At 40.0% G+C, this 15,363-nt stretch overlaps 1 protein-coding gene across 1 annotated transcript in view; it reads right to left on the reverse strand.

Annotated features, from left to right (window-relative positions):
* LOC136862676 (luciferin sulfotransferase-like) overlaps positions 1 to 15,363 on the reverse strand; it is a 125,974-nt gene that overhangs the window by 68,737 nt on the left and 41,874 nt on the right. Inside the window, exon 3 of the mRNA XM_067138898.2 lies at positions 6,059 to 6,158. Coding sequence (XP_066994999.2) covers positions 6,059 to 6,158 — 100 coding nt within the window. The remainder of the gene's footprint in view (positions 1 to 6,058; positions 6,159 to 15,363) is intronic.

Consider the following 15,363-nt stretch of genomic DNA (forward strand, 5'->3'; position numbering starts at 1 on the left):
GAGTCAGTTCCGTAAAATACACGAAGATGAGGACATGGGGGAAGAAGGTAAATTCCAGTATCTCATTCAAGCTATGATAGAAGGTTCTAGAGCGTACGAGTTAGTCACAAGTTTCCCCCCGACTGCCAACAATTATCATAAAGCGATAGACAGTCTTCAAGCTCGATTTGGTAGGGAGGACTTACAGGTAGAAGTTTACGTTCGTGAACTACTGAAGCTAGTTTTGACCAATGCAGTAAATTCTACAGATAAACCAACACTTAGTAGTTTATATGATAAATTAGAATCACATCTCAGGTCTCTGGAAAGTTTAGGAGTTACTACAGAAAAGTGCACTGCAATGCTATACCCCTTAATTGAATCATCCTTGCCAGAATACTTACTAAGGGCCTGGCAAAGGAATACTTCTTTCAGATGTGATTCTGTCTCCAAAGATCGTTTGAAACAGGTCATGGCTTTACTCCAAAGTGAAGTTGTTAGTGAGGAAAGAATTTCATTAGCAATGAAAGGGTTCAACATTAATACATCCCAAGGGCTCAAGATTAAGGAAGGCAAAAAACCAAGGGAACCCGCTGAACCAAATATCCCCACTGCTTCTGCCTTGTTATCTACTGATATTTCTAAAAGACAGGAGTGTATATTTTGTCTTAAACCTCATTCAAGTTCAGAATGCATTAAAGCTCAACAAATGACTGTGGAGGAAAGAAGGAAAATCTTGAGTAACAAGCACTGTTGTTTTATTTGTTTAAAGAGAGGTCATCAAAGTAAAGCTTGTAAATCCATTATTAGATGTATTGTTTGTGGTGGGAAGCATGTGGTACTAATGTGTTATAAACTTGGTAACAAAGACAAAGAAAGTGTTTCAAAAAATAATTTTGAGGGAGAAAGAAAGTCGATTAGTGAGGATGCCACTCATGTAGATAAGTCTACGGCTAACGTCTCTTGTTCTCCTGAGGTATATTTACAAACTCTGGCGGTTGTTGTTATGGGTAAGAGTAAACAAAAAACAGTGCGAGCGATCATTGATACCGGGTCTACTGAATCTTACATTGTGCGTGGCTTAGCTGAACAAATGGGGTACCAGTCAGTCGGAAAGGAAACTCTAATACACTCTTTGTTTGGGGGAGTACGTTCCCAAGAGGTAAAGCATGATTGTTACAACATAAGTTTAAGAAGATTAGAGGGAAACTATTCCAAGGAACTGCAAGTTTTGAGCCAAGAAATAATTTGTGAAGATGTCCCATATGTTAGGAATGGTACTTGGAGTGATGAGATAAAGGATCTGAAGATTTGTTTAACAGACGTACAAGACCGAGGACCCATACAGATTCTACTGGGGGCAGATGTCGCAGGTGAATTGCTTACTGGAAAGACACATCAACTAAAGTGTGTTCTAGTTCTAGTTGAGACTGCTCTAGGGTGGACACTAATGGGAAAAATTATAAGTAATAAACCTAGAAGGGATGCAGCGTCACTGTTGGTGACATCATTGTTTTCAAAACAAACAAAAATTTGTGATCTCTGGGACTTAGAAATTCTTGGAATTACTGATCCTGCAGAAAAGGAATCTACCATCGAGAAGAATGAACGAGTTAGGAAGAATTTCCTTGAGACTGTGAGGCTGAATGAAGACAACAGATATGAAGTGTGTCTACCTTGGAGCGAGCAACATCCACCTCTTCCGGACAATAGAGAAATAGCTCAGCGCAGATTGGAGACAGTCACAATGAAACTACAAACTGAGCAACATTATGGAGGATACGATGGTGTCTTACGAGATTGGATGGGGCAAGGAATTATTGCAATGGTATCCGAAGAAGAGCTGGCGAATGGCGGACACTATTTACCACATCGACCTGTCTTGAAAGAGAACAGCACCACCAAGATAAGACCTGTATTTGACGCCTCTGCGAAACAGAGGAACGTTCCTTCTCTAAATGATTGTATTGAAAAAGGACCTAACCTTATAGAGTTGATTCCTAGTTCATTACTCAAGTTCAGAGAAAATGATATTGGAGTCATCGCAGACATAGAAAAGGCATTTCTCCAAATAAGCGTCCATCCTAGAGACCGTGACTTTCTAAGATTTTTTTGGTGGGATAAGGAAAGTACAGAAAAGATGAAAGTGTTTCGTCATAATAGAGTTGTTTTCGGTCTTGCATGTTCTCCTTTCTTGCTGTCGGCAACAATAGAATTCCATTTGAACGAGATGAAGAGAGAAGCAGTTGATAACAATCCCTACTTGGTTCCGACAATAGAAAGGCTGAGAGAATGTTTCTATGTAGATAATTGTACTACAAGTGTTAACAATGAAGCTGAGCTCAATTCATTCATGAAAGAGGCAAAAATAATTATGGAGAAGGCATCTTTCAATCTGCGAGGGTGGGAGTATTCTCACGACAAAACAACTGAAAACCTATCACAAGTGTTGGGACTCGTTTGGAATAAAGAAAACGATACTATGGAGTTGAATCTGGCACATGTCATTGATATCATACCTGATGTAATAACAAAGAGGACAATATTAAGAGCTGCTCATAGAGTATTTGATCCTATTGGTTTTTCGTGTCCTGTATCTCTCTGCCCTAAATTAATTCTGCAGGAACTTTGGGCTTCTGAGCTGGACTGGGACACTGAGGTGAATGAATCGACAAAGAAAATGTTTCTGAAATGGTTGGCAGAACTACCTCTCCTGGCTGAGATTAAGATTCACAGATGTCTGATTGGAAGGCTGCAATCGGTTGAAGATATCTCTATACATATATTCTGCGATGCTAGTCAAACCGCATATGCAGCAGTTATATTCTTGCGAGTACAGAGGATTGATAACGTGGATCTACGGCTTGTACAAGCAAAGGTACGAGTGGCGCCCAAGAAGAAGATCACCATACCACGTCTGGAATTATTAGCAGCTACCATAGGTGTTAGACTTGCCACATCAGTGTTACCATCATTAAGGTCAAAGGAAATTATTGTTCATTATTGGAGTGACTTATCGACAGTGTTATCCTGGATAAAATTAGATGAACCTTGGGGAACTTTCGTATGGAATAGAGTTCAAGAAATCCGAAGATTATCCAGAACTGAACAGTGGCGATATGTTCCTGGAACCATGAATCCAGCTGACCTGGCATCAAGAGGATGTGATCCAAAGCATTTACTGGAACAGAGATGGTGGGAGGGTCCGAAATGGCTGAAACAATCCCCTACTCAATGGCCCTGCCCCGAAGTTACAAGAAACGATGAAGAAGTGTTCGAAGAAAAAAGAAGAAAAGTCAACACTATGACCGCAATAGAAAATAAGTCAAATACGCAAGAGTGGCACCTCGACTATTTCTCGAGTTTTAGGAAAACAGTTCGCATGATGGAGTGGATCTTGAGATTTCTGCACAATTGTCGACAACAAAAATTAACTAGGATATACGCAGAACTATCAGTTGAGGAGACGACCAGAGCGGAGAAAATTGTGATGAAGTTCATACAAAAAGAGTGTTTTGTAGATGTAAAGGGCGAGAGATTTAGCACACTCTGTGTTTTCTCTGATGACGAGGGAGTGATGAGACTGAAAACAAAGATAATAGCACGTCGGGATGATTACGCTTTCCGCTGTCCTATTATCCTTCCTGCAAAACATGCTTTAGTTCGTGCTCTCATTAGGGAAAAACACAAAGAGTTATGTCATGCTGGTACACAGATTCTGCTCAGCGGGCTCCGACAGAAATACTGGATCCTCGGTGGAAGAAGACTGTGAAGAGTGCAATTGCATCATGTGTTGTCTGCCGAAGATACCATGGAAAACATCTTGAAGCGGAACAGGCTCATCTACCCGTTGACAGAGTGAGAGAGGCTTCGGTTTTTGAGATATCAGGGGTAGACTTTGCAGGACCTTTGATTTTGAGAGGAGGAGAGAAAGCCTGGGTCTGTTTGTTCACGTGTGCTGTTTTTCGTGCGGTCCATCTGGAGCTTGTGACCTCTTTGGCTACCTCAACATTCCTAGAAGCCTTTCGACGCTTTGTATCCAGACGTGGAAGGCCAGCGATAGTCTACAGTGATAATGGGACGAATTTTCATGGCGTCTGTAATGCCTTGGAGATGATTCAGTGGGATAAAATTGTTGAATATAGTTCTGCAAATGAAATTGAATGGAAATTTAATCCTCCCGCTGCACCATGGTGGGGAGGTTGGTGGGAGAGATTGATTGGTGTTCTCAAACAAATGCTCAGGAAAGTTCTGGGAAATTCGTGCTTGTCGTACCAAGAAATGATGACAGTCTTGTGTGACATCGAAGCTGTGATGAATTCTCGGCCGCTTACCTACCTGTCCAATGATGGAAGTGACCTGATGGCAATAACCCCTGCAATGTTTCTGCAAGAGGTCAAGGAGGTTGGAATGCCCGATATCGACATGATAGAAAATGTAAGATTCGACAAAAGATACATATATAGACAGAAAATAAAAGAAACTTTAAGGTTGAGGTTTAGGAATGAGTATCTTGGAAACTAATTCAGAAGAACCACCATACAAAAAGTCAGTACAAACCCTTCGTGGATGAAGTAGTACTAGTAGACAATGACAACCCCAAGAGACAAGAAAGGGGAGAGGTGATCTTGCTGTTTTGTATTGTGTATAGTAAATTCAGTTTTGTATTGTCATGTGGATAAATGATGTGTTGAGTTGTTCCCACAACTCAAGGTGGGAGGATGTTGAGTTTGTGACATATTTGAAATTAAATTTAATATGATGGGGTTGGCAGTAGAGAGAGATGTCTGGGTTAGAGTGTGTGTGTGGGTGTTGAAAAAAAAATCTGAATGGCTGACATATAGAAGTGCTTGTTTTTTCTTCTGAATAAATAGTAAAAATATATGACTTCAGCGGGGTGTTTTCTGACTTTTAATTGGTGAACCTAACATTTATAATTGATTAGAAAATTTTATTAAAACTTTCTGTCTCAACTCAACTCTACACTCAACAACACATTGCGCCATTACTCAGCACAAAAAAACAAAATAATCACAGTTTTAGTCATTGTAAATATAAATTTAGCGCGGTTTCGATGTGAGAAGGTTGGCGACACAATCTCTAGATAAAACAATTGAATAATCAAAAAACACTACCATAGATATGAAAAATACTACACACACTACGAACTATTTTTCTCATAATGTCAAATTTTTTATGACACTAAATACAGAAGAAAAATTATTAATTCCAATAAATGTAAGTACGCTTCCTGGCGAAACTGAGTATGTTGCAAGGAACCTCCTTGAGTTCGGGGTCGTAAGTGCAAGGTCTAGTTGGACTATTCGAAAGTGTCAGTACTAAGAGAGGTGACGACAAAATATTAGCAGCTAGTGACTCGCCATGGGCTTAAGCGAACAACAAAAGTATATGTATGGGAGGTGGAGGGAATATGGAATATGTTTCACTTCATACAAAGTACATCATAGACGTTCGCACCGCACGAATTATATCACAGAAATTCACAAAATGTTCAAAACAAACCTTAAACTTGAATCAGGAGCAGCGACTGCAAAATGACTCACCACAATAACCACAAGAGTTCGCGCCAGCAATATCAAAAGCGCCTTCCTTGGGAGTTGTAAAGCGTTCACGATGTTCGGATAGTTACACATTCTTACAGAATTCATAGATCATCACATGGGTGTAACCACGGAGACGCACTTTTGGTATACCACAACTGTTATGCACAGCAATGTTTAGAGAAGACTTGATATGGTCTTTCTGGTTCGATTAGTAAGTCATTGGTCTTCTGTCCCCAGGCGATGAGTTCGATCCTAGCTGATGTCTTGACATCTAAGTGTTTAAACACGACTATTTCACGTCGTTGAATTCTTCATGTTAACGGACACTCTTGGAAGAAATTTTCCACATTCCAGCGCCTATTAAGACCGTTAGCAGTTCGAAATAATGTTAGAGTAATATTAATATATTCACAATACATAATTCCTGTCCCTAAAATGAAGTGGTCAAAATCACTACGAAATGAAATTGGGGTACTTATGAAATGCAGTGTTGTTTGAATGAGTTGCATACTCACTCGACGGAGGGACTTCTGTAGATTATCTCTTGTGCCTTCGCTCCTTTATAGTCCAGGTCGTGTATTAGTAACCATATCATCTCCTGGCTCCAGGTGGTGCCTGCAAGTATACCAAGGATCACAGTAACGCTAGTTCAGTTTAATATCTAGCTTATGATTATTAACATTCCTCATCAAAATTTCCAGAATACGTTATTTGGGTTAATAATACTAATAATAATAATAATAATAATAATAATAATAATAATAATAATAATCGTATGGCCTCAGCTACCGTGTGCAGACATTTCGATTTGACGCCATCTGGCTGTCTGCTCGTCAATTTCGACGTTCCGTTTTACTCTAGGCCCACTAGATGGCAGACCGAGTAAACCGGATCTCTCTTAGGCGTCTATGGCTGAGATTTAATGAATTTTGTCGGGTAAATACCAAATTTATCACCAGAGGTCTTTTACATGCCGACATCGTACGACATGGAGTATCGAATGGACTTTTTTCCGCCCTTCAAAAATCTGACTACCTCTGCCGGGTTTGAACCGGAGGCCGACACTCTACCACGGATCCACAGAGGCAGCTATTTTGGTTAATAGATTAAGTGTTGTCCCCTTACACGTACCGCATCTGGAAATCACCAAGCTGATCAGTGGATCCCAAGGCGAGCTCAGTTGACGGCGAAAAATACACCTACATTAATTTACACATTGGCTATAATTGATGAGGAATAGTTTAAATTCATTGACAAGACAAAGGCATCTAATAATATAAATTAATGTACAGTATGGCTTAGTATTGAAATAGATCAAGCATGGTTAAGCAAGGATGAAGCAATGATGAAATTGTAACAGGAGATGAATAATGTAAACACAGCACTGATCTCTATACCTGGATGGCTGGTAGCTTGGGTAGCAGTAAGCCGAATAGAAGATGACTGGCGCAGTAAGATGGCAGTGAGCGCATAGACCACGAGGAGCGCGCTCGCTTTGTTTATATGCTTAGTTCAGTGAGGCTAGGCCTCTTGATTGTAGTTCCACGAGTGTTCTGTGCTGTGTTATTGCAAAGTAAATAGTAGTGTATTTTACGAATTTAGGTTCGTTGCCTTGTAGTATACTTGTGGATTACAAGATTCAGTTTAAATATGTATGTGTTTATCTGAAATATGAATGAAGAAACATTCTACGGGGTATTAACATACCGCAGTGTGCAGCGTATGGATGTACAAACAGAACCGATTAGCAGAAGGAGAAATCATTTCATCGGGGAGTTTTATACTGTACAGAAGAATCTTCCTAGGGTAGTGTTTTGAGTTTTAGGTTTATTGTATCTTTTTTCGCATATTCCGGGAGCAAAATGGCAATTAATTCTTGTAGGTTTCCTTTCTCGAGATCCGAACTTCTAAGATCATGGATTATCAGGCGGGAGAATAGGGAGCCTTCTAAAACAGCTGTTCTCTGCTCAGATCACTTAGAGGAAGACTGTTTTGATAGAAATGAACAAACTGTACACCTTAGAAGTGATGTACAGCCAACTGTTTTCAGTTTTACTGAACATTAACTGCGAGTAAAGATTTTCTTATATTTTTTTTATTTCTCATAATTAAACTGACGGTTTCGATGAAATAATTGACGTGACCTTATAACAATCTTAGAAAATGAAGTCTGGAGGAATTCTAGACCTTATTTACATCAGTAATAATTATGGGTTTCAGACACTGGAGTGGTGGGAGAAGGGAAAGTGTGGTGGGTGTTTGGGGCTATCCCATTATACTATTCGTGGTATTTGGGACTCTTTTAACTGGTGTTACATATTTCTGATGATGACTATCAATATCGCTTTGCTAGCTGAATTTAATTAAAGAGGTCTGTAATAGTATTTTTTTTTTTTTTTTTTTGCTAGTTGCTTTACGTCGCACCGACACGGATAGGTCTTATGGCGACGATGGGACAGGAAAGGGCTAGGAGTGGGAAGGAAGCGGCCATGGCCTTAATTAAGGTACAGCCCCAGCATTTGCCTGGTGTGAAGATGGGAAACCACGGGAAACCATTTTCCGGGCTGCCGACAGTGGAGTTCGAACCTACTATCTCCCGAATACTGGATACTGGCCGCACTTAAGCGACTGCAGCTATCGATCTCGATAATAGTAAATTAAGCTGCAGGTAATGTGATATATTGACAAGTTTTGAATATTTGCTGGTTTTATGAATGTGTACATTTGCTTCAATGATATTTTAATTTGATAATATGCGCGTTATTTCATGGAAACAGAATTTCATTATCAAGCACCGATTACGATATGTCGAATCTAGGCCTGTATAGTGAGCTACGTTTATAGGTACATCATTTTAAGAATGCATAATTTCGTGGCATACATGTATACAATTTACAGCAATGTTTCCAGAAACTGGTTGTCACTCGTATTGTGTTACCGATCGCTAATTGCATGTATTCAGCACCTAAGTTAATATTTGTCGGCCGTTATTATACACTCATGTTTATTGCTATTCCGGAGATTTACTGACCTCGGAATGACGTGTCAGTGATCCCAATGTCCTTATGCTTTGAGTGAACATGTCTCTATATTTTTAATTATTCCAATGCGCCATTAATTGCGACTTAAAATTGACTATATTATCATTGCTTCCCCATAAGATCTCTAGGTTGGGTACGCCAATATGGCGAACCGCGCGCTCAACTTGGCGTACTTTCTCCTGCAGCGGAGACCTGCGATCAGCGATCCATGTATAGAGATCAGTGAAACACAGACATGGCTGGCGAGGCAAGGTTGTCTGGACGCAGCAATCCGGAGTAGGTCAAACAGATAAACAATGGCGGTGATGGAATGTGATGTGTCAACAAGGACAGGTGGAGGCATGGTGTAGTCTTGCTCCGGAATTGCATAGGTGGTAATATATGTTTATTTTTAAGTATTTATGTCTTTATTATGTATGTTGAAAGGCGATGAGGGAGAAGTATGGAGAAATGATGGTGTAAATGGCAAGGAAAATGGGGAAAGGGTGAGATGGACTCACCCGTAAGAAGTCGGGGTGGGAAGGGCCCAAGACCAAAATACCTATGCTGGACATGACATGAAGACACTGAGGATGGCTACTGGGTGGCCCTATCTGAGGGGGCCATATATCCGGAGTATCCGACGGACTTCACGGCATGTCCAAGGAGTACGATTAGGAGTGGAATGGTGAGAAGGAAAAATTGTCATCTGGTTAGATCTTGGGGCCTTCAGGAGGTCTCCACGGGAAGGGCTGGTCGAGTCATCACTGGGAGGGTGGCCTTCTTCTCACCAGGGGTGATGACTTGGCCAGACGGTAGGTTATTATGTGGTGTTCTTTTCTTTTTGTTTTCTTTTTTGTTTATAAACTGTGGTGTCCTTTTATTTCTTTTAAGTATATTAACTATGTCTGTTTATTGTTGTGAACGTGGTGGGTTAGGTTGGATTATTTTATTGTGAACATGTATTTGGGGCTGAACGCCTGTTATGTTCACGAATAAAAAAATAATAATATAAATGATCGATGAAGATCGATGAAAAATATGTATTAATTTAAGACATGAAGTATTAACTGACCAGATCAAAATAAAATAACAAAAAAATTGATTTCAATAATGTATCCCTTGATAGAGTAGAGTAGTTCATCTTGATGCAAGCTGTATGCGCCGAAACAGGCATTTAATAATTAATTAATGGGGCTTGATTATTTTATATATCACCGTTACGGCTGGCAGATATTTACTCTATTTAAGCACTGTGAATGAATGCTCGATATTCCATGTCTGCGCATAACATCGCAGTGGAACGCTAGCCTTAAACCTACGTAATCACCGAGGGAAATCCTACTGATTGTAATAACTATACACAACAACCTAAATGGGTTAGCAAATACACTTATTTACAACTCCCGCTCAAGTAAACACACAAGTATAAATCACTTCGTGGATTGGAACCACGTGCACCAAAGATACATTAATGGAACATGACAAGAAATAAATACACACATGTACATTTTTCAAACATAAATCATGCAACTTTTTCACATCGACAAGGATTTCGACTTCCCATGAAAAGGAAATAGACTTCAGCAGTCACTGTTCAACGTCCTTTTGAAATAAAATGACATGACACTCGAAATAAAACAAATACGCACACATGGTAACTCAACCCTTCAATTGTCTTCTAACTGAATTGCGGCGAATAAAATACATAAAAAGCACTCTAATAAATCATCACATCGAAGAACTCGTAGGAACGTGGGTGAAAATACAAGCAATAGGCCGCACTAAAACAAAAACTCTCCTTAGGAGCAAACTATATCCTCGGCGGAATTAACCTTCGGCGGCATATAACAAAATGGGTTGCTACAATCCTTCCACGCAACTATAAAATTCTGGGATTCTAAATCCCACGCAAATAAATGACACACTGACCTTCCCTTGTCCATTGTCAATCGATGATGCTGTAAATTAATATCCTACCGGACCTAAAGCAAGTCTTTCACTACCATACACGCGTTAATTACGCTAGCATTTAAATGAAGAACAATCTTCCTCATAATCACAGAATCAAATAATCCGCAAGTCCTAAATTTCGTTTAGATTATATTAAATTGATGACAAACTCACAATAGCAGATTCTACCATAATATCTTTGAATATCTCACGAAGATCATACTCTCGTGTACTAGATTTACATAATCGTGTCAAATAAAATTTGATGACTAAAACTTATCCGCTGTCAGCTCAACCTGACTTAGTAAGTCAGGAAAGTTAATTTACGTCATCTCAAATATGACTGGATATGCAAAGATCAAATGATGACTGGAAACCAAATTTAAAATATTAATAATCTACTTCTCCAAAACAGATCAAGTTCATCCATAAAATAATACGTCGCTGCAAATTACAGCACTGGCAACTAAACATTACAAAACCTGCTGCTTGTTGTTTTAAGGGGCCTAACATCGAGGGTCATCGGCCCCATTACAAAACCAATTATTTACACATTGGACATTAGGCGAAAACACCATCTGTCCGCGGAGATTAATTCTCTACAAAATAATTATGCACAAAAATACAAAACGTTTTTACACAATTTTCGGTGGCCTGTTCTGGCATCAAATACAAAATCCATCCCGATCTACCACACTCACATACATACGCATGAATGGAGAAGTCTGACAGCGCGTTTTGACCTTCTAATTCCTCATCATTACTCTACTGACTTCAATATTGGTCAATTTAAATGATTTATTCCTGTAATGTTTACTTTAAAGCCTGAGATGAACAAATTACCTCCATAACAACCAGGATAATAAGAGGAAAAGTAAAAAAGCAAATTTAGGTAGCTATATAAAAGTCAAATTAATCCACTTGGCTTAGAAAGTACAAACAATATGGCCCCATCGTGAGTACTTTAGAGTATTTACAATTATCCAGAAAATGATTTTATATCTTATTGGAATAAATTTAGGAAGTTATCGAATAAAATTACCCTACCCCTTTTGAAATTTACGTACGTACGTACATCACAAAATAATATGAATTCGAACACTCATTCTTTTGGTCACCATCTCCGGCCGAGCTACCCCATGGTTTAGTGATTACACGTCACTACAGTAGACTCAGGAACCAAGAAGAAAGATCTGTATAACATTTCCATAACTGCAAGTCCAGTCTGCAGCCCTCGTTCTTATTACTTTTATCTTCGTTCCCGTACTCACACGCACATAAACACAGTTATTTTCTGTAGTTGCCGGGACTTCTCAGCACTGTTAGATAATGGCTTACCTTCCACAACCTGTTTGTCATAGTAACTTAGTACAATGGCTACTACTGAACAAGTTTCTACTTATCTTCCCAAACAAATTTCTGATTTGAATAATACTAGTCTCTGGTTGTTGAATTCCTGTCTCCTAAGTTCATAACTAATTTGCGTAACAATTCTCAATGATGTGGGTTACTGTAGTCACGTCCCAGATCGTGAACCATGGGCAACAGCTGAGTGGCCTAGTAAGAAGTCCTGAGAGTCGGGATACCAGTTGCTATGGAATGGGAGTGGGCATCTCGGACATATTCTGAGTCGTGGCCCTCCTTGTGCTCAGGCGGCTAGGACTATACAATTCATCGGTGGTCTATAACCCGTTAGAGGAGAGATCCTCACTTGGACTATGTGCACGTAGGGTAGCATCCTGCTTCATGAATTTACCGAGCTCAGAACATTTTAAGCAAGCCACGGACCTATGGGAGTAACGGAGTCCGACTCCCATTCGACAGGCGAGGGACTCCTTGGAAACCACTTGGCGAACGAAATGGAAATCGACAGGTAGCTATCAATATTAATGGGGCTTATGGAAGAAAGAAAGTAGAACTGGCTGAGTCTGCAAAGAGGATGCATCTGGATGTGCTAGGAGTAAGTGATATTCGGGTAAGGGGAGATAACGAGGAAGACATAGGAGATTATAAAGTGTACTTGACGGGTGTTAGAAAGGAAAGGGCAGAATCTGGGGTAGGGCTCTTTATCCGGAATACCATTGCACGCAACATAGTTTCTGTTAGGCACGTAAATGAGCGAATGATGTAGGTAGATTTGTCAGTTGGAGGAATTAGGACAAGGATTGTGTCCGTGTATTCACCATGTGAGGGTGCAGATGAGGATGAAGTTGACAAGTTTTATGAAGCATTGAGTGACATCGTTTTCAAGGTCAACAGCAATGGTAGAAGAGTGTTAATGGACGATTTCAATGCGAGAGTTGGGAATAGAACTGAAGGATACGAAAGGGTGATCGGTAAATGTGGGGAAGATATGGAAGCTCATGGGAATGGGAAGTGTTTGCTGGACTTCTGTGCTAGTATGGTTTTAGCAGTTACGAATACATTCTTAAAGCATAAGGCTATTCACCGCTACACATGGGAGGCTAGGGGTACCAGATCCATAATAGACTATATCTTAACCGACTTCGAATTCAGGAAATCCGTTAGGAATGTACGAGTTTTCCGGGAATTTTTCGATGATACAGACCACTATGTGATCTGTAAGTGAACTAAGTATATCTAGGCCTAGGGTAGAGAAAGTGAAATCTGTCTGCAAACGAATAAGGGTAGAAAATCTCCAGGACGAGGATATTACACAGAAGTACATGGATATGATTAGTGAGAAGTTTCGAACAGTAGACAGTAAGCAGGTTCAGGATATAGAAAGTGAATGGGTGGCATACAGGGATGCTATAGTAGAAACAGCAAGGGAATGCCTAGGAACAAGTGTGTGTTAAGATGGGGAAAAGCGAACTTCTTGGTGGAATGATGAAGTGAGAGCAGCTTGTAAACGTAAAAAGAAGGCTTATCAGAAATGGCTCCAAACAAGGGCCGAGGCAGACAGGGATTGGTACGTAGATGAAAGAAACAGAGCGAAACAAATAGTTGTTGAATCCAAAAAGAAGTCATGGGAAGATTTTGGTAATAACCTGGAAAGGCTAGGTCAAGCAGCAGGGAAACCTTTCTGGACAGTAACAAAGAATCTTAGGAAGGGAGGGAAAAAGGAAATGAACAGTGTTTTGAGTAATTCAGGTGAACTCATAATAGATCCCAGGGAATTACTGGAGAGGTAGAGGTAATATTTTGAACATCTTCTCAATGTAAAAGGAAATCATCCTGGTGGTGTTGCGAACAGCCAAGCTCATGAGGAGGAGGAAAATGATGTTGGTGAAATTACGCTTGAGGAAGTGGAAAGGATGGTCAATAAACTCCATTGTCATAAATCAGCAGGAATAGATGAAATTAGACCTGAAATGGTGAAGTATAGTGGGAAGGCAGGGATGAAATGGCTTCATAGAGTAGTAAGATTTGCATGGAGTGTTGGTAAGGTACCTTCAGATTGGACAAAAACAGTAATTGCACCTATCTATAAGCAAAGGAACAGGAAGGATTACAACAACTATCGAGGTATCTCATTGATTAGTATACCAGGCAAAGTATTCACTGGCATCTTGGAAGGGAGGGTGCGATCAGTCGTTGAGAGGAAGTTGGATGAAAACCAGTGTGGTTTCAGACCACAGAGAGGCTGTCAGGATCAGATTTTCAGTATGCACTAGATAACTGAAAAATGCTACGAGAGGAATAGGCAGTTGTGTTTATGTTTCGTAGATCTAGGGAAAGCATATGACAGGGTACCGAGGGAAAAGGTGTTCACTATACTGGGGGACTATGGAATTAAAGGTAGATTATTAAAATCAATCAAAGGCATTTATGTTGACAATTGGGCTTCGGTGAGAATTGATGGTAGAATGAGTTCTTGGTTCAGGGTACTTACAGGGGTTAGACAAGGCTGTAATCTTTCACCTTTGCTGTTCGTAGTTTACATGGATCATCTGCTGAAAGGTATAAAATGGCAGCGAGGGATTCAGTTAGGTGGAAATGTAGTAAGCAGTCTGGCCTATGCTGACGACTTGGTCTTAATGGCAGATTGTGCCGAAAGCCTGCAGTCAAATATCTTGGAACTTGAAAATAGATGCAATGAGTATGGTATGAAAATTAGCCTTTCGAAGACTAAATTGATGTCAGTAGGTAAAAAATTCAACAGAATTGAATGTCAGATTGGTGATACAAAGCTAGAACAGGTCGATAATTTCAAGTATTTAGGTTGTGTGTTCTCCCAGGATGGTAATATAGTAAGTGAGATTGAATCAAGGTGTCGTAAAGCTAATGCAGTGAGCTCGCAGTTGCGATCAACAGTATTCTGTAAGAAGGAAGTCAGCTCCCAGACGAAACTATCTTTACATCGGTCTGTTTTCAGACCAACTTTGCTTTACGGGAGCGAAAGCTGGGTGGATTCAGGATATCTTATTCATAAGTTAGAAGTAACAGACATGAAAGTAGCAAGAATGATTGCTGGTACAAACAGGTGGGAATAATGGCAGGAGGGTACTCGGAATGAGGAGATAAAGGCTAATTTGAACTCGATGGATGAAACTGTAGGCATAATCCGGCTTCGGTGGTGGGCTCATGTGAGGCGAATGGAGGAGGATAGGTTACCTAGGAGAATAATGGACTCTGCTATGGAGGGTAAGAGAAGTAGCGGTAGACAAAGACGACGATGGTTAGACTCAGTTTCTAAGGATTTAAATATAAGAGGTATAGAACTAAATGAGCCCACAACACTAGTTGTAAATCGAGGATTGTGGCAGCGTTTAGTAAATTCACAGAGGCTTGCAGACTGAACGCTGAAAGGCATAACAGTCTGTAATGATAATGTATGTACGTATGTATGTATGTATGTATGTATGTATGTATGTATGTATGTA

The sequence above is a fragment of the Anabrus simplex genome, chromosome 1 (assembly GCF_040414725.1).
Source record: "Anabrus simplex isolate iqAnaSimp1 chromosome 1, ASM4041472v1, whole genome shotgun sequence".
NCBI lineage: Eukaryota > Metazoa > Arthropoda > Insecta > Orthoptera > Tettigoniidae > Anabrus > Anabrus simplex.